The sequence below is a fragment of the Myxine glutinosa genome, chromosome 5 (genome assembly GCF_964187855.1).
Source record: "Myxine glutinosa chromosome 5, kmMyxGlut1.1, whole genome shotgun sequence".
In the NCBI taxonomy this organism is placed as follows: domain Eukaryota; kingdom Metazoa; phylum Chordata; class Myxini; order Myxiniformes; family Myxinidae; genus Myxine; species Myxine glutinosa.
The window spans coordinates 126,516,459-126,530,046 of record NC_136265.1 but is presented as its reverse complement, the minus strand read 5'-3'; the positions used below and the strand labels follow the sequence as shown (position 1 = coordinate 126,530,046).

At 45.8% G+C, this 13,588-nt stretch overlaps 1 protein-coding gene across 1 annotated transcript in view; it reads right to left on the bottom strand.

Annotated features, from left to right (window-relative positions):
* Positions 1-9,562: 9,562 nt before the first annotated feature.
* Positions 9,563-13,588, bottom strand: part of LOC137427132 (matrix metalloproteinase-16) — a 69,244-nt gene continuing 65,218 nt past the window's right edge. Inside the window, exon 11 of the mRNA XM_068116322.2 lies at positions 9,563-13,460. Within this exon, the coding sequence (XP_067972423.1) occupies positions 13,114-13,460 (347 nt within the window). The 3' untranslated portion in view covers positions 9,563-13,113. The remainder of the gene's footprint in view (positions 13,461-13,588) is intronic.

Genomic DNA, 13,588 nt, shown 5'->3' with positions numbered 1-13,588 from the left:
GGCGATGGGATCCATCCAGGCTCCGGGTCCGCAGGCGAAGAACGGCAGGCAGCTTCGCGTATCGTTGGCGCGTGACCGGACCTTACATATGCGAGGGGCTGGAATGCTGCGTACGTATAGCGTGCCGAACGCTCTCAAAACCAAACGGCAGTTCGTATCAAACGATCGTCCCAAGCGATCCTCCGCGCAATGTTCTTATCATCCGCGTCTCTGCGCTGTTCTCTCCTCGTCTGCCGATCATCTGCTCATCTCTCTCCTCTCTTCCCTTGAAGTAGTTTGCGGCGGCGCTTTTAATACCTGCCTCGCGTATCAAGCCGCGTCCGCTTCGCTCCGCCTACCGGTGAACACGCCTCGGCCCGGATTGGTCACGAGGGTTCATTGGGTTCATTGGTACCTCCCCTCGTGACGCGTTGATGGGGCCACGCCTATGTTCCTGGCCGCTCCTCCCTTCTTCTCCCACTCTGCCACGTGGCTTATGGCGGCAGGCAGGAACAAACCAAAAGGCAGCGAACGCTGAGGCAGCTGCGGCTGGTAGAGTAGCGCAATATGATTTGGAAGGCAGATTATGCCGCAAAATGAATGGAATGGGAATTTGAGAAGGGGCCTAGGTTATTTGATTAATACAACGCAGATTCAACTATTGGAAACAGATCCTTACCTGAAACACATACTAATGAAATAACTAAAGAAGAAGCCTATGGTGTGCTACATGTTGCTCGTGGCCTAACTCGGGTGCGACCTTTGACCTTTACACCAAAAATGGGAATATTTACAGGGGATTATTTATAAGGGAATATTACAGATATTTACAAAGTGGAGGGTTCTAAAAACCACAACAATACTATTACCCCTCGCCAGAGTAGAGGGTATTGCATTTGTCTGTCTTGTCTGTTTGTTTATCCGCACAGAATAAATATGATTTTCTCTGCAACCGCTGGACCGATTGACAGAAAATTTTCACCATAGGTGCACCTCCACCTGCAGAAATTTTTTTATGATAATTATGACGTCATAGGCCACCTTGTACGGGCGCCATTTTTTTTTTTTTTTTTTTTGGTATACTGAATCGAGGCTCATGAAAGAGCTAACATTTATTTCACAAACAAATCAACCAGACAAACAAAATATATAAAAAGAGGGAGCGGAAGACAAGATGGGGAGAGAAGGGGAAGCACACAAACACAACATTTGAGAGCAGGGAGAAGTGTGGGAGGGAGAGGGCTTGGGGGAAGAGGTATAAAACACAAGGAGACCAAGGACTTCCAGGACAAAAGTTGGTATTTCAAAAAAAAAAGTGTAGGATTTTGGGTGAAATTAGCGGGGGTAGAAAAGATCAAGGTTTTGGATGGGGGAAGATAAGAGATGGTGGTGAACAGCTGTTTTAAAGACCTGGAGGGAGGAGTGGGATTGGAGAGAGTGAGGGAGTTTGTTCCAGAGGCGGGAGAAAAGAGGAATGAAGGAGTGAAGGTGAGCAGAGAGTCTTGATTTTGGCAGTTTAACCATAAGAGGGTTGCAGACAGATCTTGTGCGACCTGTAGGAATATTTGGGGGACAGAGCCCAGAGAGAGCTGGGGGGGCAAGGCCAGAGAGGAGTCGGTAGAAGACGGAAAGACCACCAACCTGCCTGCGGTGAGTGAGTGAAAGGCCCTCGGAGATAGTGTCATCGCGGGAGATTCCAATGATTCTGAACGCTTTGGTTTCAACAGCGTGAAGACGAGCTAGGTGTGAGGCAGGAGCACCAGTCCAGAGGGGAGAGCAGTATTCCATAGAGCTGCGGATGAAAGCCTTGTATGTGGTGAGGAGCTCAGGTGTACCAAGGAAGGACTTCGCACGACGGAGGATGCCCAGTCGGCGACTGGCTTTGGAGGCCAGATTTGAAATGTGGTTTTCCCAGGAAAGATCATGGATCATGGACCATCTTAGAAAAACCGAAAAACATTTGCACCTCTATATCTCCGAAACACTGAATAGAAAAAATTGAGACATGGCTCATTGTAAAGAACTCTCCATGCGGAATAACATGTTAATGATGATGTCATCGGTGCCTCCATTATGACGTCATATTTCAACAAGTAAAAAAAACTTCATCCGATCAAGATGAAATTTCTTGAGCGTCATCTAGGGATAAATTGGTCGACAAAAGACAGACAGACAGACACGGCTCCTTTGTGTGAATGAGTAAATGAAGACGGTATATGAGAATCCGATGTCATTGGGATCCCGAAGACCTCTTGGTGGTCGGCCAGGCCGCTACGCTCCCAAATCCACACGAGTCGTTGGGAATGCCAGGAGAAGAAGAGACATCCCGAGTGCACCGCCCGCCACACCCAAACCGCATTGCCATGGGAACCCTTCCACATTTCCCATAAAACCATTGGCATCGTCGCATTTACCAAGCATTCCCAATTCTCATCCATAACTCGCCCTGCGTGGACAGTGCTTCTCCTAATATGGCTTTTATTAGGGTCGTCATTTTATGGCATTTGGATGAATCGCAGAGGAAGGTCGACACGGTTCGGTCATGTCGCACAAATGGCGCGAAACAGCAATAAAAGGGAATCTCCGAACGAAACATATGACATCGTTTAAATAGCACGAACGACCATTTAAATCGAACGTTTAAACAATGAAAACATTTCAAAGGAAATGAACTTTAACCTCCTCCACTCGATCCCCTCCTCTATGTACAGTACAAATATCACGTGACAATGAAGGACATTTTTGAATCGAACAGCACTTTTAACGGTTTCAAAATGCATGGGAAAAAAAACAACTTACAAAGAACATGTTTCTCATGACGTCACAACGATTAACTTTCCAGAGACGTAAAAAAAAATAAAAGATTTTGTGGGATTAACTTGGATCAGCTGGAGCGCCAAGTTGGAAGGCTTTTGGCGGAGACCGATGGACTAAGGACATTTAATACATGGAAAGACGGGATTCCAACCTGAGCCTCTGCCAATCTTAGGAACAGGTGCAAAAAACCCCCAATAAACCCACAAAGTTCACATAACGATCACGTGGAGCGGTTTGTACCTACATGCACATCCACCTGTATCAAAACATGCACCTGAATCTGCACATGCACCTGTATCTGCACATGCACCTGTATCTATACCTGCAGCTGGACCTGTACATGCACCAGGATATGCATAGGTTTGTACCTGCACATCCACCTGTATCTGTACATGCACTTAGATCGGTACCTGCAACTGGATATGTACATATTTGTACCTGCACATCCACCTGTATCAACACAGGCACATGTATCTGTTCATTTACCTGGATCGGTACCTGCACATCCACCTGCATCAACACATGCACTTGCATCTAAACCCGCACAGGTTTGTACCTGCACATCCACCTGCATTATGGTCTGGAATCCACCTGCATCTGCACCTGAAGCAATACATTTCCACCGCAACCTCACTCACCTCACTGGACCACCTGGTTTGTCAGAGTAAACCGTGATCCCATTAAAAATGGTACGTGCTGCTTCCTTGCTTGAGGTTCAGCATTTAGATAATTGAGCACGGACAATCCCCAGAGATTGGCATCCATGGGGAGGAGGAAATTTATCCTTAAGAAATGACCCGCTGAGTGTGGTGAGAAAGGCGGCGCAATCGTTGTGACGTCACTGGCACCCAGAGTGCCCCAGGAAGCGATGGAACTTCCCCCAAGCTCAGTGGCTCTTTAGCTCGTCCGACAGTCCTGTGTTGTCTCGAGTATTTGTCCGTACTGTATGTCCATATGTGTGAGATCTGTGTGGGGCAGCTGCACTACGATGTTTACATCCTGTGTACAAATAAATAAATAAATAAATGATCCAGAAAGGCCTTTGTCCGGAGGTCGGTGGAGTAGTGCTCTCCGCTATGGACAGGCGCTCCAGCATCACATCTCCCTCCTGGATTCTGTGGAATCGAAAGCTTATTTTAAATCTCCCACAATCAGGTCCTGGCACAAGATCACACATCGCATTTTTTCATTTCTGTTCCTCATAATTCTACGAGACGCACGCACGCACACAAACAAACACGCACACAAACACGTGGGTGACGCTTTTCCTGTCATTCATTCCGCTGCTTGTGTCCAACCGTGTCCCCTTGCCCCACAATCAGTTCAATGCCCTTTTACCCTCCAGCATCTCACTCTTTCATGAGACTAGATGTTGTAAACAAAAGCATAGCACACCGAGCAAAATCCCAAATAAAGACACGTCACAAATTTAAATGCCAGCCTTAGTTAGAATGTTGAAAATGCCAATTATCCCATATTTTTAGCAGGAACGTGGACAAACATTCCAGATCAAGCCCACTGTACATGGAAAACGGACGGAGCGTTTTGATTTTCCATTAGCTCGTTGCACGTCGTCGTTTTAGCAAATCAATTCTACACCCGGTAACGGCTCAATTATACCCATTTGCTAGATGCCTGGCTTCCTGGCGTGAACATCACCATGGAATTGCAGTTATCAATCATCGAGGACACGTGTGCCTGGCACCCCGGCGCCTGCTCAAGCTTTCCCATGGTTAACAAGCTTTAACTCATCGATGGCTCCGATCACCAGGTTAACGCAAACTCGAACCTCTCGCTTGAAAGGAACCCGGGGTTTCTATCAAGACAGTTTTGAAGGTTGTTCGAGTCGATTGAACAGGCCCGCTGTTGGACTCATGGACTCATCAGTCTCTGCAGAGGCGTGCGTTCGAATCCCACTTCTGCCACCATATAATGAGACAGACGAAGGCTTGATACCAACTGTTTTATTCCCAGCATTCCCCAGTCGATCGTCATATCCGACCACAAGAACCACAACTAACGCACGTTAACCTCAATACGGTGACGACGGAACAAAATATGACAAGGATGAGGTTTTGGGTTTCAAATGGTGTAACCTGTAACATGAAGCGCAGGTCATGACCCTTATAGGTCCTTCCTGTTGCTAATTGCTTTAATTTCCATACATGCTGTGAATTGTCGGTCATGAGGGGCACCGGATCGTCGAGCAAGCTAGGTGTTCCACGGGTATTCGATGGTGGAAGTCGTACAAGGTACAAGTATCGGTTCTTAGTCCAAAGTGGAGAGGCGATTGTGGCAAGATTCTAGTCAGGGAAGTCACTGGTTCGAAGCCCCTCCGCAACATACCAAAGTATAACTACAGACACCTTAACCAAAAAAAATTTGACTAACAAAATTGACAAAAAAAAAGATTCTGGATTTAGCGCTATTGATGCAGAGTCTTATACACCACCTTATTTAATACGTACTGCTAAACGGGTTTTAAAAGTGGTATGAAGGCAATTTGTGCTGTCGTGTTCCAGTATATAATTAAATTAAAGATTTTAAAGGTCGTAGAAAAACATTTCCTGAAATTAAAGCTGTAACTGCAGCATCTTTTACACCACCTTATCTAACACGTTGCATTCTGTCTTCATGCCTGTGGTTTGTGTCCTTTATGACGTCATTAAAAAACGTCAGGTTTCCTGTTTGGAAATCAAAGAAAATTTAAAATCATTCCAAACAGCTTGGGGGGCAGGAGGCGTGGGAAGGAGGGGGGGGGGGGGGAGAGGTATAAAACACAAGGAGACCAAGGACTTCCAGGACAAAAGGTGGTATTTCAAAAAAGTGTAGGATTTGGGGTGAAATAAGCGGGGGTAGAAAAGATCAAGGTTTTGGATGGGGGAAGATAAGAGATGGTGGTGAACAGCTGTTTTAAAGACCTGGAGGGTGGAGTGGGATTGAGGAGAGTGAAGGAGTTTGTTCCAGAGGTGGGAGAAAAGAGGAATGAAGGAGTAAACCATTATCTCACTCCTTTTTGCGCATGCGCGATCGGGACGCATTCAGAGCCAAAGTATTGCTAAACTATAGGTTTTTTTTTTGGTTTTTTTTGTATCCTGAATCGAGGCTCGTGAAACAGCTGACATTTACTTCACAAACAAATCAACCAGACAAACAAAATATATAAAAAGAGGGAGCGGAAGACAAGAGAAGGGGAAGCACACAAACACTTGAGAGCACACAACATTTAAGAGCAGGGAGATGTGTGGGAGGGAGAGGGCTTGGGGGGAGGAGGCGTGGGAAGGAGGGGGGGGGGGGAGAGGTATAAAACACAAGGAGACCAAGGACTTCCAGGACAAAAGTTGGTGTTTCAAAAAAGTGTAGGATTTGGGGTGAAATAAGCGGGGGTAGAAAAGATCAAGATTTTGGATGGGGGAAGATAAGAGATGGTGGTGAACAGCTGTTTTAAAGATCTGGAGGGTGGAGTGGGATTGAGGAGAGTGAGGGAGTTTGTTCCAGAGGCGGGAGAAAAGAGGAATGAAGGAGTGAAGGTGAGCAGTTTTCCATTAGTGTTCAAAATATAATATTCAATTTAAACTAAGTAGTTCCTCGATCATAAACTGACTTTTGTAGAGACAGGGACAGACAGATGGACAGAAGTTAATCTATTTTGCTTAACCCCACTTTTCGCTTCACATGCACAGGGTAAATATTGTACAGGGATACGTGCCGCTTCCTTGCTTGATGCTCAATATGTGAAGAGGACTAGTGGGACCGTTGTTTTCATTGGTCTTCACGACCTTGTAGCACACCTGCCTGCTGTCGTGCTTGAGCATTAGCTTCCTTCTCACGAAACACACATGTGCTTGGGCCAGGGTAGGGGTGGGGGGTGTAAAGTGGAGGATTATTCGTCATTATTATTGCCAAATTATACCATTACTTTTGTTACTAATATTAATTGCTATATGCTTTGTTACAACGAGTGTGGATCAGCTCGCTACGCACGCCTCACCACACGTCACTGCAGAGGCACAGGCTTGTTTTAACTGTGGACAATGACCTGACTGAATTTGAGTTGCTGTGTTGTCTTGATTTACACCAATCATAATACAAACATTTCTTTTGTATAAATTTATTTGTAATTTAAAAAGGACCAAGTGGTCTAAAGCTCTAAATGGTCAACGGTCCAAGCTGGTCTAATGGGACCGGCCCTTTCCCTCTTGCTTCTCTTCTCTCTCGTCTCCCTGTCTCTCTCTATCTCTCTTGTGTCTGTCTCTGTCTCTGCTTCTATCTCTGTGTCTGTCTCTGTCTCTGCTTCTATCTCTCTTGTGTCTGTCTCTGTCTCTGCTTCTATCTCTGTCTCTGCTTCTATCTCTCTGGTGTCTGTCTCTGCCTTTTTTTTCTCTTGTCTCTGTCTCTGCCTCTATCTCTAGCTCTATGGTGTCTGTCTCTGTCTCTGCTTCTATCTCTCTGGTGTCTGTCTCTGCCGCTATCTCTATCTCTCTTGTCTCTGTCTCTGCCTCTATCTCTCTTGTGTCTGCCTCTATCTCTATCTCTCTATCTCTGTCTCTCTTGTGTCTGTCTCTCTTGTGTCTGTCTCTATCTCTCTTGTGTCTGTCTCTATCTCTATCTCTCTTGTAACTGTTTCTCTCTCTCTCTCTCTCTCTCTGTCTGTGTGTGTGTCTCTCTGTCGTGGCCCTGACTTTATGAAGGCGGGGGTACACCATCCTGGATGTGGGGGATCTCTGGGTTGGTCCTGCGAGATCATTCGGCTGTCTCTGTACCGCAAGCTTGTTCGAGAGAACTGTCGGGGATAAACAACAACAACACACACCATCTATTTATCCACACATGCATTTGTAGTAAAAGAAAAGAAAAAAAAGAAAAGAAAGAAGATAGAGCACTGATGCACAACCATAGATTGGCAACCATAATGCAAGCTTGATGGGTCGAATGGCTTCCTCCTTCTGCATCTTTGCGAGGGAATTCAAAGGCCCAAATGGCCTCCTCATTTCATTTCATATAAACCCTTCTGCAAAAGAAGTAATTACAAAGTAATTTCACAAAAGTATTTCAAGCATCGTTTTTGAATCGGTTCTTGTGCTCCAACAATGGCAACGCCAGACTTTTGGACAGTCCGCCACATTACAACTTCATCGAGAAGGTTAAAAAAGGGCAAACATCCTGCGAGCACGTCATTGCCAGGCCCGGTGGGTCACGTCCCGTGAACACAGAGCTGGCACAGTTGAACACAAAGAGGGCATGGATAAGATAATGGTGGCCGCCAGTGCCGTGCCTAGCCCGTGTCCTGAATTAACCACAAACGGTTAATGAGCAAGTATCCCACGTGACCCTTTCTTATTTTGACATCACCAGTCCCTTCTGGAATGTTCGAGATACAACACAAGCGACTGTTAAACTTCCCATGGGCTGCTGGACGTTCGATTGTTCGGTCCTTCCAAGGCCGGCTGAGCAGTTTCCTGGCATGTCCAGCTGAGCACAGCTCAGCATTGTTGTAGCAGAGCCATCATATCACCACCAAGAATGGGCCAAATTATGGACGCAATTAGCTCGTTTCCTCCATAGAGCGTTACTCCATATCCTGTTCACGTTCGAGAAGGAACTCGCATGCGTAGGATGGCTTCGGCCGGTCGCCGGGCGGACAAAAGACGTTTGTAAAGATGGATTTCTTTGCGAGACAGAAAGTTTAAGCTCTGGGGGTTCTGGGTAATAAGTGGTGGTGGGCCAAATTTTGATCAAGAGGAAGTGCAGACGTGGGTGGGGGTGGAGCACAAGAGGGGCCTGCGGAGCCAAAAGAACATTGATGATGATGCAAAACAGGACAGTCACTTCCAGTGGCTGGAAGCACTCTGCCATCTCGGGAATCGTATCGGAGCACACATCGGGGTGGGCTGGTTCCTCTGTGAGGAACAGGAAAGTGAAGGGAAATCCGTCAAACAAACAATCCCACCGTGAACCGTGGAAACGAATGGCCAAAAAATTGTGCAAATTTTCAGTACACAGCAGCCCGGGGGTCGCGACGCCGGGTGACCCACCGAGCCTTCTGCCGGTAGGCCTCACGGTGCACTTCTCAGCTCGTTCTTCCATGTTGGCTGAAGTAAGTCTGTCTAGAGCACGAGAACGAATTTACAAGAGCAAAGCACAAGTAAAATTTCAAGGACGTGGTCATCATGTTCGGAAAATTTGGGAGTGAGAGCAATGCGGAGAGGAAAAAGGAAATTGTGATCAACAAAGATATAACTCAGTTAAACAGATCCGGCTGTTTCAAAATCTAAAAAAACAAACATTTCTCACTTCACTCAGCCAACTTGTCTTGAAAACATGGCAGGTCCTTCGTCGAAAAAGATAAACTTTAAAGATGTTGCAAATCCCTGTTTCTAACCCTCTTTCCCTAACCCTAACACTAACCCTAACAACCCTAACCCTAACAACAACCAACCCCAACCCTAACCCTAACAACAACCCTAACCCTAACAACAACCCTAACCCTAACAACAACCCTAACCCTAACCCTAACAACAACCAACCCCAACCCTAACCCCAACCCTAACAACCCTAACAACCCCAACCCTAACCCTTCTCACATTTACAAAATTCACCTTTGTACTTTTTCTTCTTCGACTTTGCCCCACTCCACATTCATCAATTCCTGCTCTGTGTTCCGCCTCTGTTTTCGATACATCTATAAAACACTGAAAACCAAGCGGTTGAGAAAGCTCTTTCAGGAACCTCAGGCCTAAAGTGCATTCATTCACAGTACCCGTGAAAGTGTTTCATTAACGCAGGTTTTATTTTGAACAAAAGACAAAGGAAGGCCGCCGACAAGGTTGAACTCGGTCAAATGTTCTGCCGAGTTGAGATGCAGGAAACATACAAGGAGCATGCTCTTTTGGAGATTTCAAGGCTATGCAAACGTTCTCAAGGTGTCCGGTGTCCTGGTACTGGTCTGTGTATGGGAACACCGTCGTATCGACAGGATGTACAACCGGCTAGATTGTGGCTTCCATGGCATCATGGCATGATCATGGCATCATCAGAATGTACAACCGGATAGATTGTGGCATCCATCGCGCCAAATGTAAAAGCCAACCGGGCAAATAAGTTAGGTGTACAGGAACAGGTAAAGGCACCTCGATGAACATCCAGGGTTGCTCAATATAGTTAGTACATAGCACTCCAAGGTACAACCAAAAAATTCCTCCATCCATCTCTCCCCCCCCCCGCAACGCGTCATGGCATACCGAACGGCAAGACCATCCATCTCATCGATACACGAGCCGCGCCCAATGCAAAATCCAGAATATCAAATGAAAAGGTGGTATAAAAGGCGACAAAGCACACAAAAAGGTTCCGACGATGGCCGCCAAGTAAGCTCCGCCAGGTAATGAGATTCCACCCTCGGTGAAGTTCATATATTTACACAATAACTTAAGACCAATTGTCCCCGTCCTGCAGGTTAATGGCTCGGTGTTAAGAGTGAATAAACAATTAACTCCAATCAGTGCAAATAACGTTATTATTATTATTATTATTACTATTATTTTTTTTAAACATTTCAAACAGCAAGCGAAAAGCTGGAGAAGCAGAGCTGTACCTCGTGTATCAAGTTTAGTGTGCGCGAGCGTGTGTGTTCCGTATTGTATTTTAACGAGCACTTCGTCTTGTGCCAAAACACCACAGAAAAGACCGTTATGTTTTCAACTTTCCATTTCTCTCGCTCCCAAATGAGCTCAGAGCAGCTGTCCAGTTTCAAAAAACAGCCAAACATTTCCGTGGAGACCATAAAGTAAAAAAACAAAACTCAAGGTAGCACGGAGCGTTAAGAGATCTGAAGAGTGTCAGTGCAGGAAGGAACCTTAAACGTCTGATAGATAAAACAGGTTGAAGACCAGGACAAAGTCAACACCGTCCAAGGAGCATGACCGACCTGCGAAGAATCGTTTTGCCCGACGTAAGCCCAAGCAATGACAAATCAGGAACACAAAACGCCCCTCCATTGTTGATGACAATGAATCTTCTCAGAACAAGTTGAAAGATCAATCGGAACTTTTGCTGCATCAGTAACCGATGGCTTTGACTTTTACTACCCGAAGCAATTAATCCGCCCATGGCCGTGACTTATCATCAGTGGTACGATCGAGAGCTTCTCCAGTCACCCTTCTAACTCTGGATCAATGCAACGACATGTGATGCGATCAAATTAAAAGTATGATGAAATCCGGTCACCTGAAGAGTTAAAAACCAGAACGACTGTAGTTTGGTTGCGGGACAGGAGCCTTCAGGCTGTCCGCACAAAATTGGGATTCAAATGGTTAATTTTTCCACCCGAACCTTCAATTTCATCAAAAATATTCATGGGTGTGGACAAGTGCCCAGCTTTGATAACCTAAAAGGCAGGAGTTCTAATTTACATCTATTGCAGCCCACCCAATACGTTAAGTTCTTTAACTTTGGTCCTCCTCTTCACCATAGTAACACTCCATCCTCCGACCCACCCACTTGTACAACTCAGGCTTTCCTGTCATTGGAAGCAATGATGTCCCACATGCCTCAATTTGCTACAAAAAACAGGCCTTTTTCCAATTATTGCCATGCTTGTGAATTAAAGATTTTCAAGAAAGGCGCCATCGGCATGATCCATTAATTTATTAAATTATCATAACTATCATCTGTTTTACCATCAATGCAGCAGCAAGATTGAGCCAAGAATGTAAACGTTACTTTCAAATCAAGACATTGCTGGGCAAGCCAACAACAGGCCAAAGTTCAAATGGCTGTGACATAAGGCGTGGCAAGATTCAAAATGGCCACCACATAAAGCACCATCAATAATTGTTAACGGATGCTATATAAAGCACCATCAATAATTCAAAATGTTTTGAGCAGCTTCAAGAAAATCAAAATGGCCACCAACCATGTAGCACCCTCAATAATTCAAAATGGCCACCAGCTAAAGCACCGGCAACAATTCAAAATGGCCACCATGTAAAGTGCCATCAAGAATCCAAGATGGCCACCACGTAAAGCACCATGGAGGTTTCAAACTGGCCACCATGTAGCACCATTAAGAATTCAAAATGGCCACTGCATAAAGCACCATTAAGAATTCAAAATGTAAAGAGAAGCTTCAATAATTCAAAATCGTTGCCACTTGAGGGCAACATTTGGCAGTTATCAATGCCAGCAAGGTATCCCAGTGGTAGCACCTGTGCAACTCAGCTGAAGAAATCTAGGTTTGTGTTCTGGATGAAATAATACTGTATATCCGACATTGCGGCACGTGCATTTCTCAACATATTAAGCGTAGGTAATGGTTTTGCGGTATCGGACGCACCATTGAGTGCCGCAAATATTGTGTGTTACAAAAAAAAAGAAAAAAAAAAGGAGAAGTAAAAAGACTGGTCAAGATACCTGGCCGGTTGATCTGTAAACTATATCAAATCACTCCTTCACAACTTATACTGTGGAGGTGACAACGTCACCACGGAGATAATTTGGGATGTCTCGCTACCCTTCGGCCACAGCGATGGAGTAATGACACATATTTAAGGCCAAACTCGATGTGCACTGCAGCATCACAGTACTGTGAGGCTAACAAAGATGGCTTTCAGTGTGTAAGCAGCATGTGAGGGTCTTAGTATGTGAAGGAGTGCATGAGAAGGGCCTTTGGCATGTAAGGAATGTGTGACGACGACTTTCAATGCGCAAGCAGCACGACAGACTTTAGTGTGCACTCTATGGGTCAGGAAGGCTTCCAGAGAGTGTGCGTAAGCAAATTTGATGGAAGGCTTAAGAGCATTAAGCTAGTGTAAGGCCAATGAGATGCTATTTAATACAAAATAAAACTTTCACATTCCATTCTCCCACATTATATGAAAAAGTGCCCAAAATAAAAAAAGAAGAAGTCACTTGCAGTCTTCAAGGAGCAGTTTTAAACACCTTACCTGTGTACGCAAACTCTAAGTATTGGATTATCCTGTAGTGTAAGTGGAAGGCAATAAGGAATGAACGCCATTTGAGACAATTACTGTTGGTTTTGTACGCAGGTGTGGACTTACATTGCATACAAGACGTTTGTTACTCACAAATCGCTCGCTTGCATTCATTTATAAAGGTTATCATTCGGAACGAAATCTTTGTACGCTGAGATGCCAAACAGGGCCTTGGAGCCATTTACACCAGATTTTGCTTCCCAGAGGCCGACGACTGTTGAAGGTTGTTTGCCGACAGCTCCGGAGCAAGCACAGCTTGCAATGCGGGCGTCACAATGGCAAGAGCCCTTGGAGTTTGGGAGCAAGGCCTCGGTTCCACTGTCGTTCAAACCCACTCCTGCATGGAGCGCTTGCAATAGACAAGGTTCCGGGGTGCGCCCTTGGTGCGGAAATGTCGGAATATCAATGCGAGGATGACAAACACGCAGAGCAGCAGCAGCAACGGGAGGATCACGGCCGTGGCCGCGGCAGTTTCTGAGGAGCCGGGAGGAAGGACGGACGGTCGGACGGTTTCGCTCAAAGTCAGTCGAGGGTCCGGCGAGCGCGTCACCGGCGTGTCCCTCTTGCAGCCCATCAACTCGGAAAGGATGGGCCGAGGGTACCCCGCTTCCACCCTCAGCCGATGGTTATTGAACTTCCAGTAGTGAGAACCTTTATAAAAGAATGTGAAACCTGTGCCAAAACACACGTGGAAGCAACGTCAGCATCAGAGTTGTGAAGGAGCATAAAGGCACGCCAGACTTCCGGCAATCGGCAGAGTTCTGCTTTTTGATCATTTAGAAATATCGCTCAATGGTGAT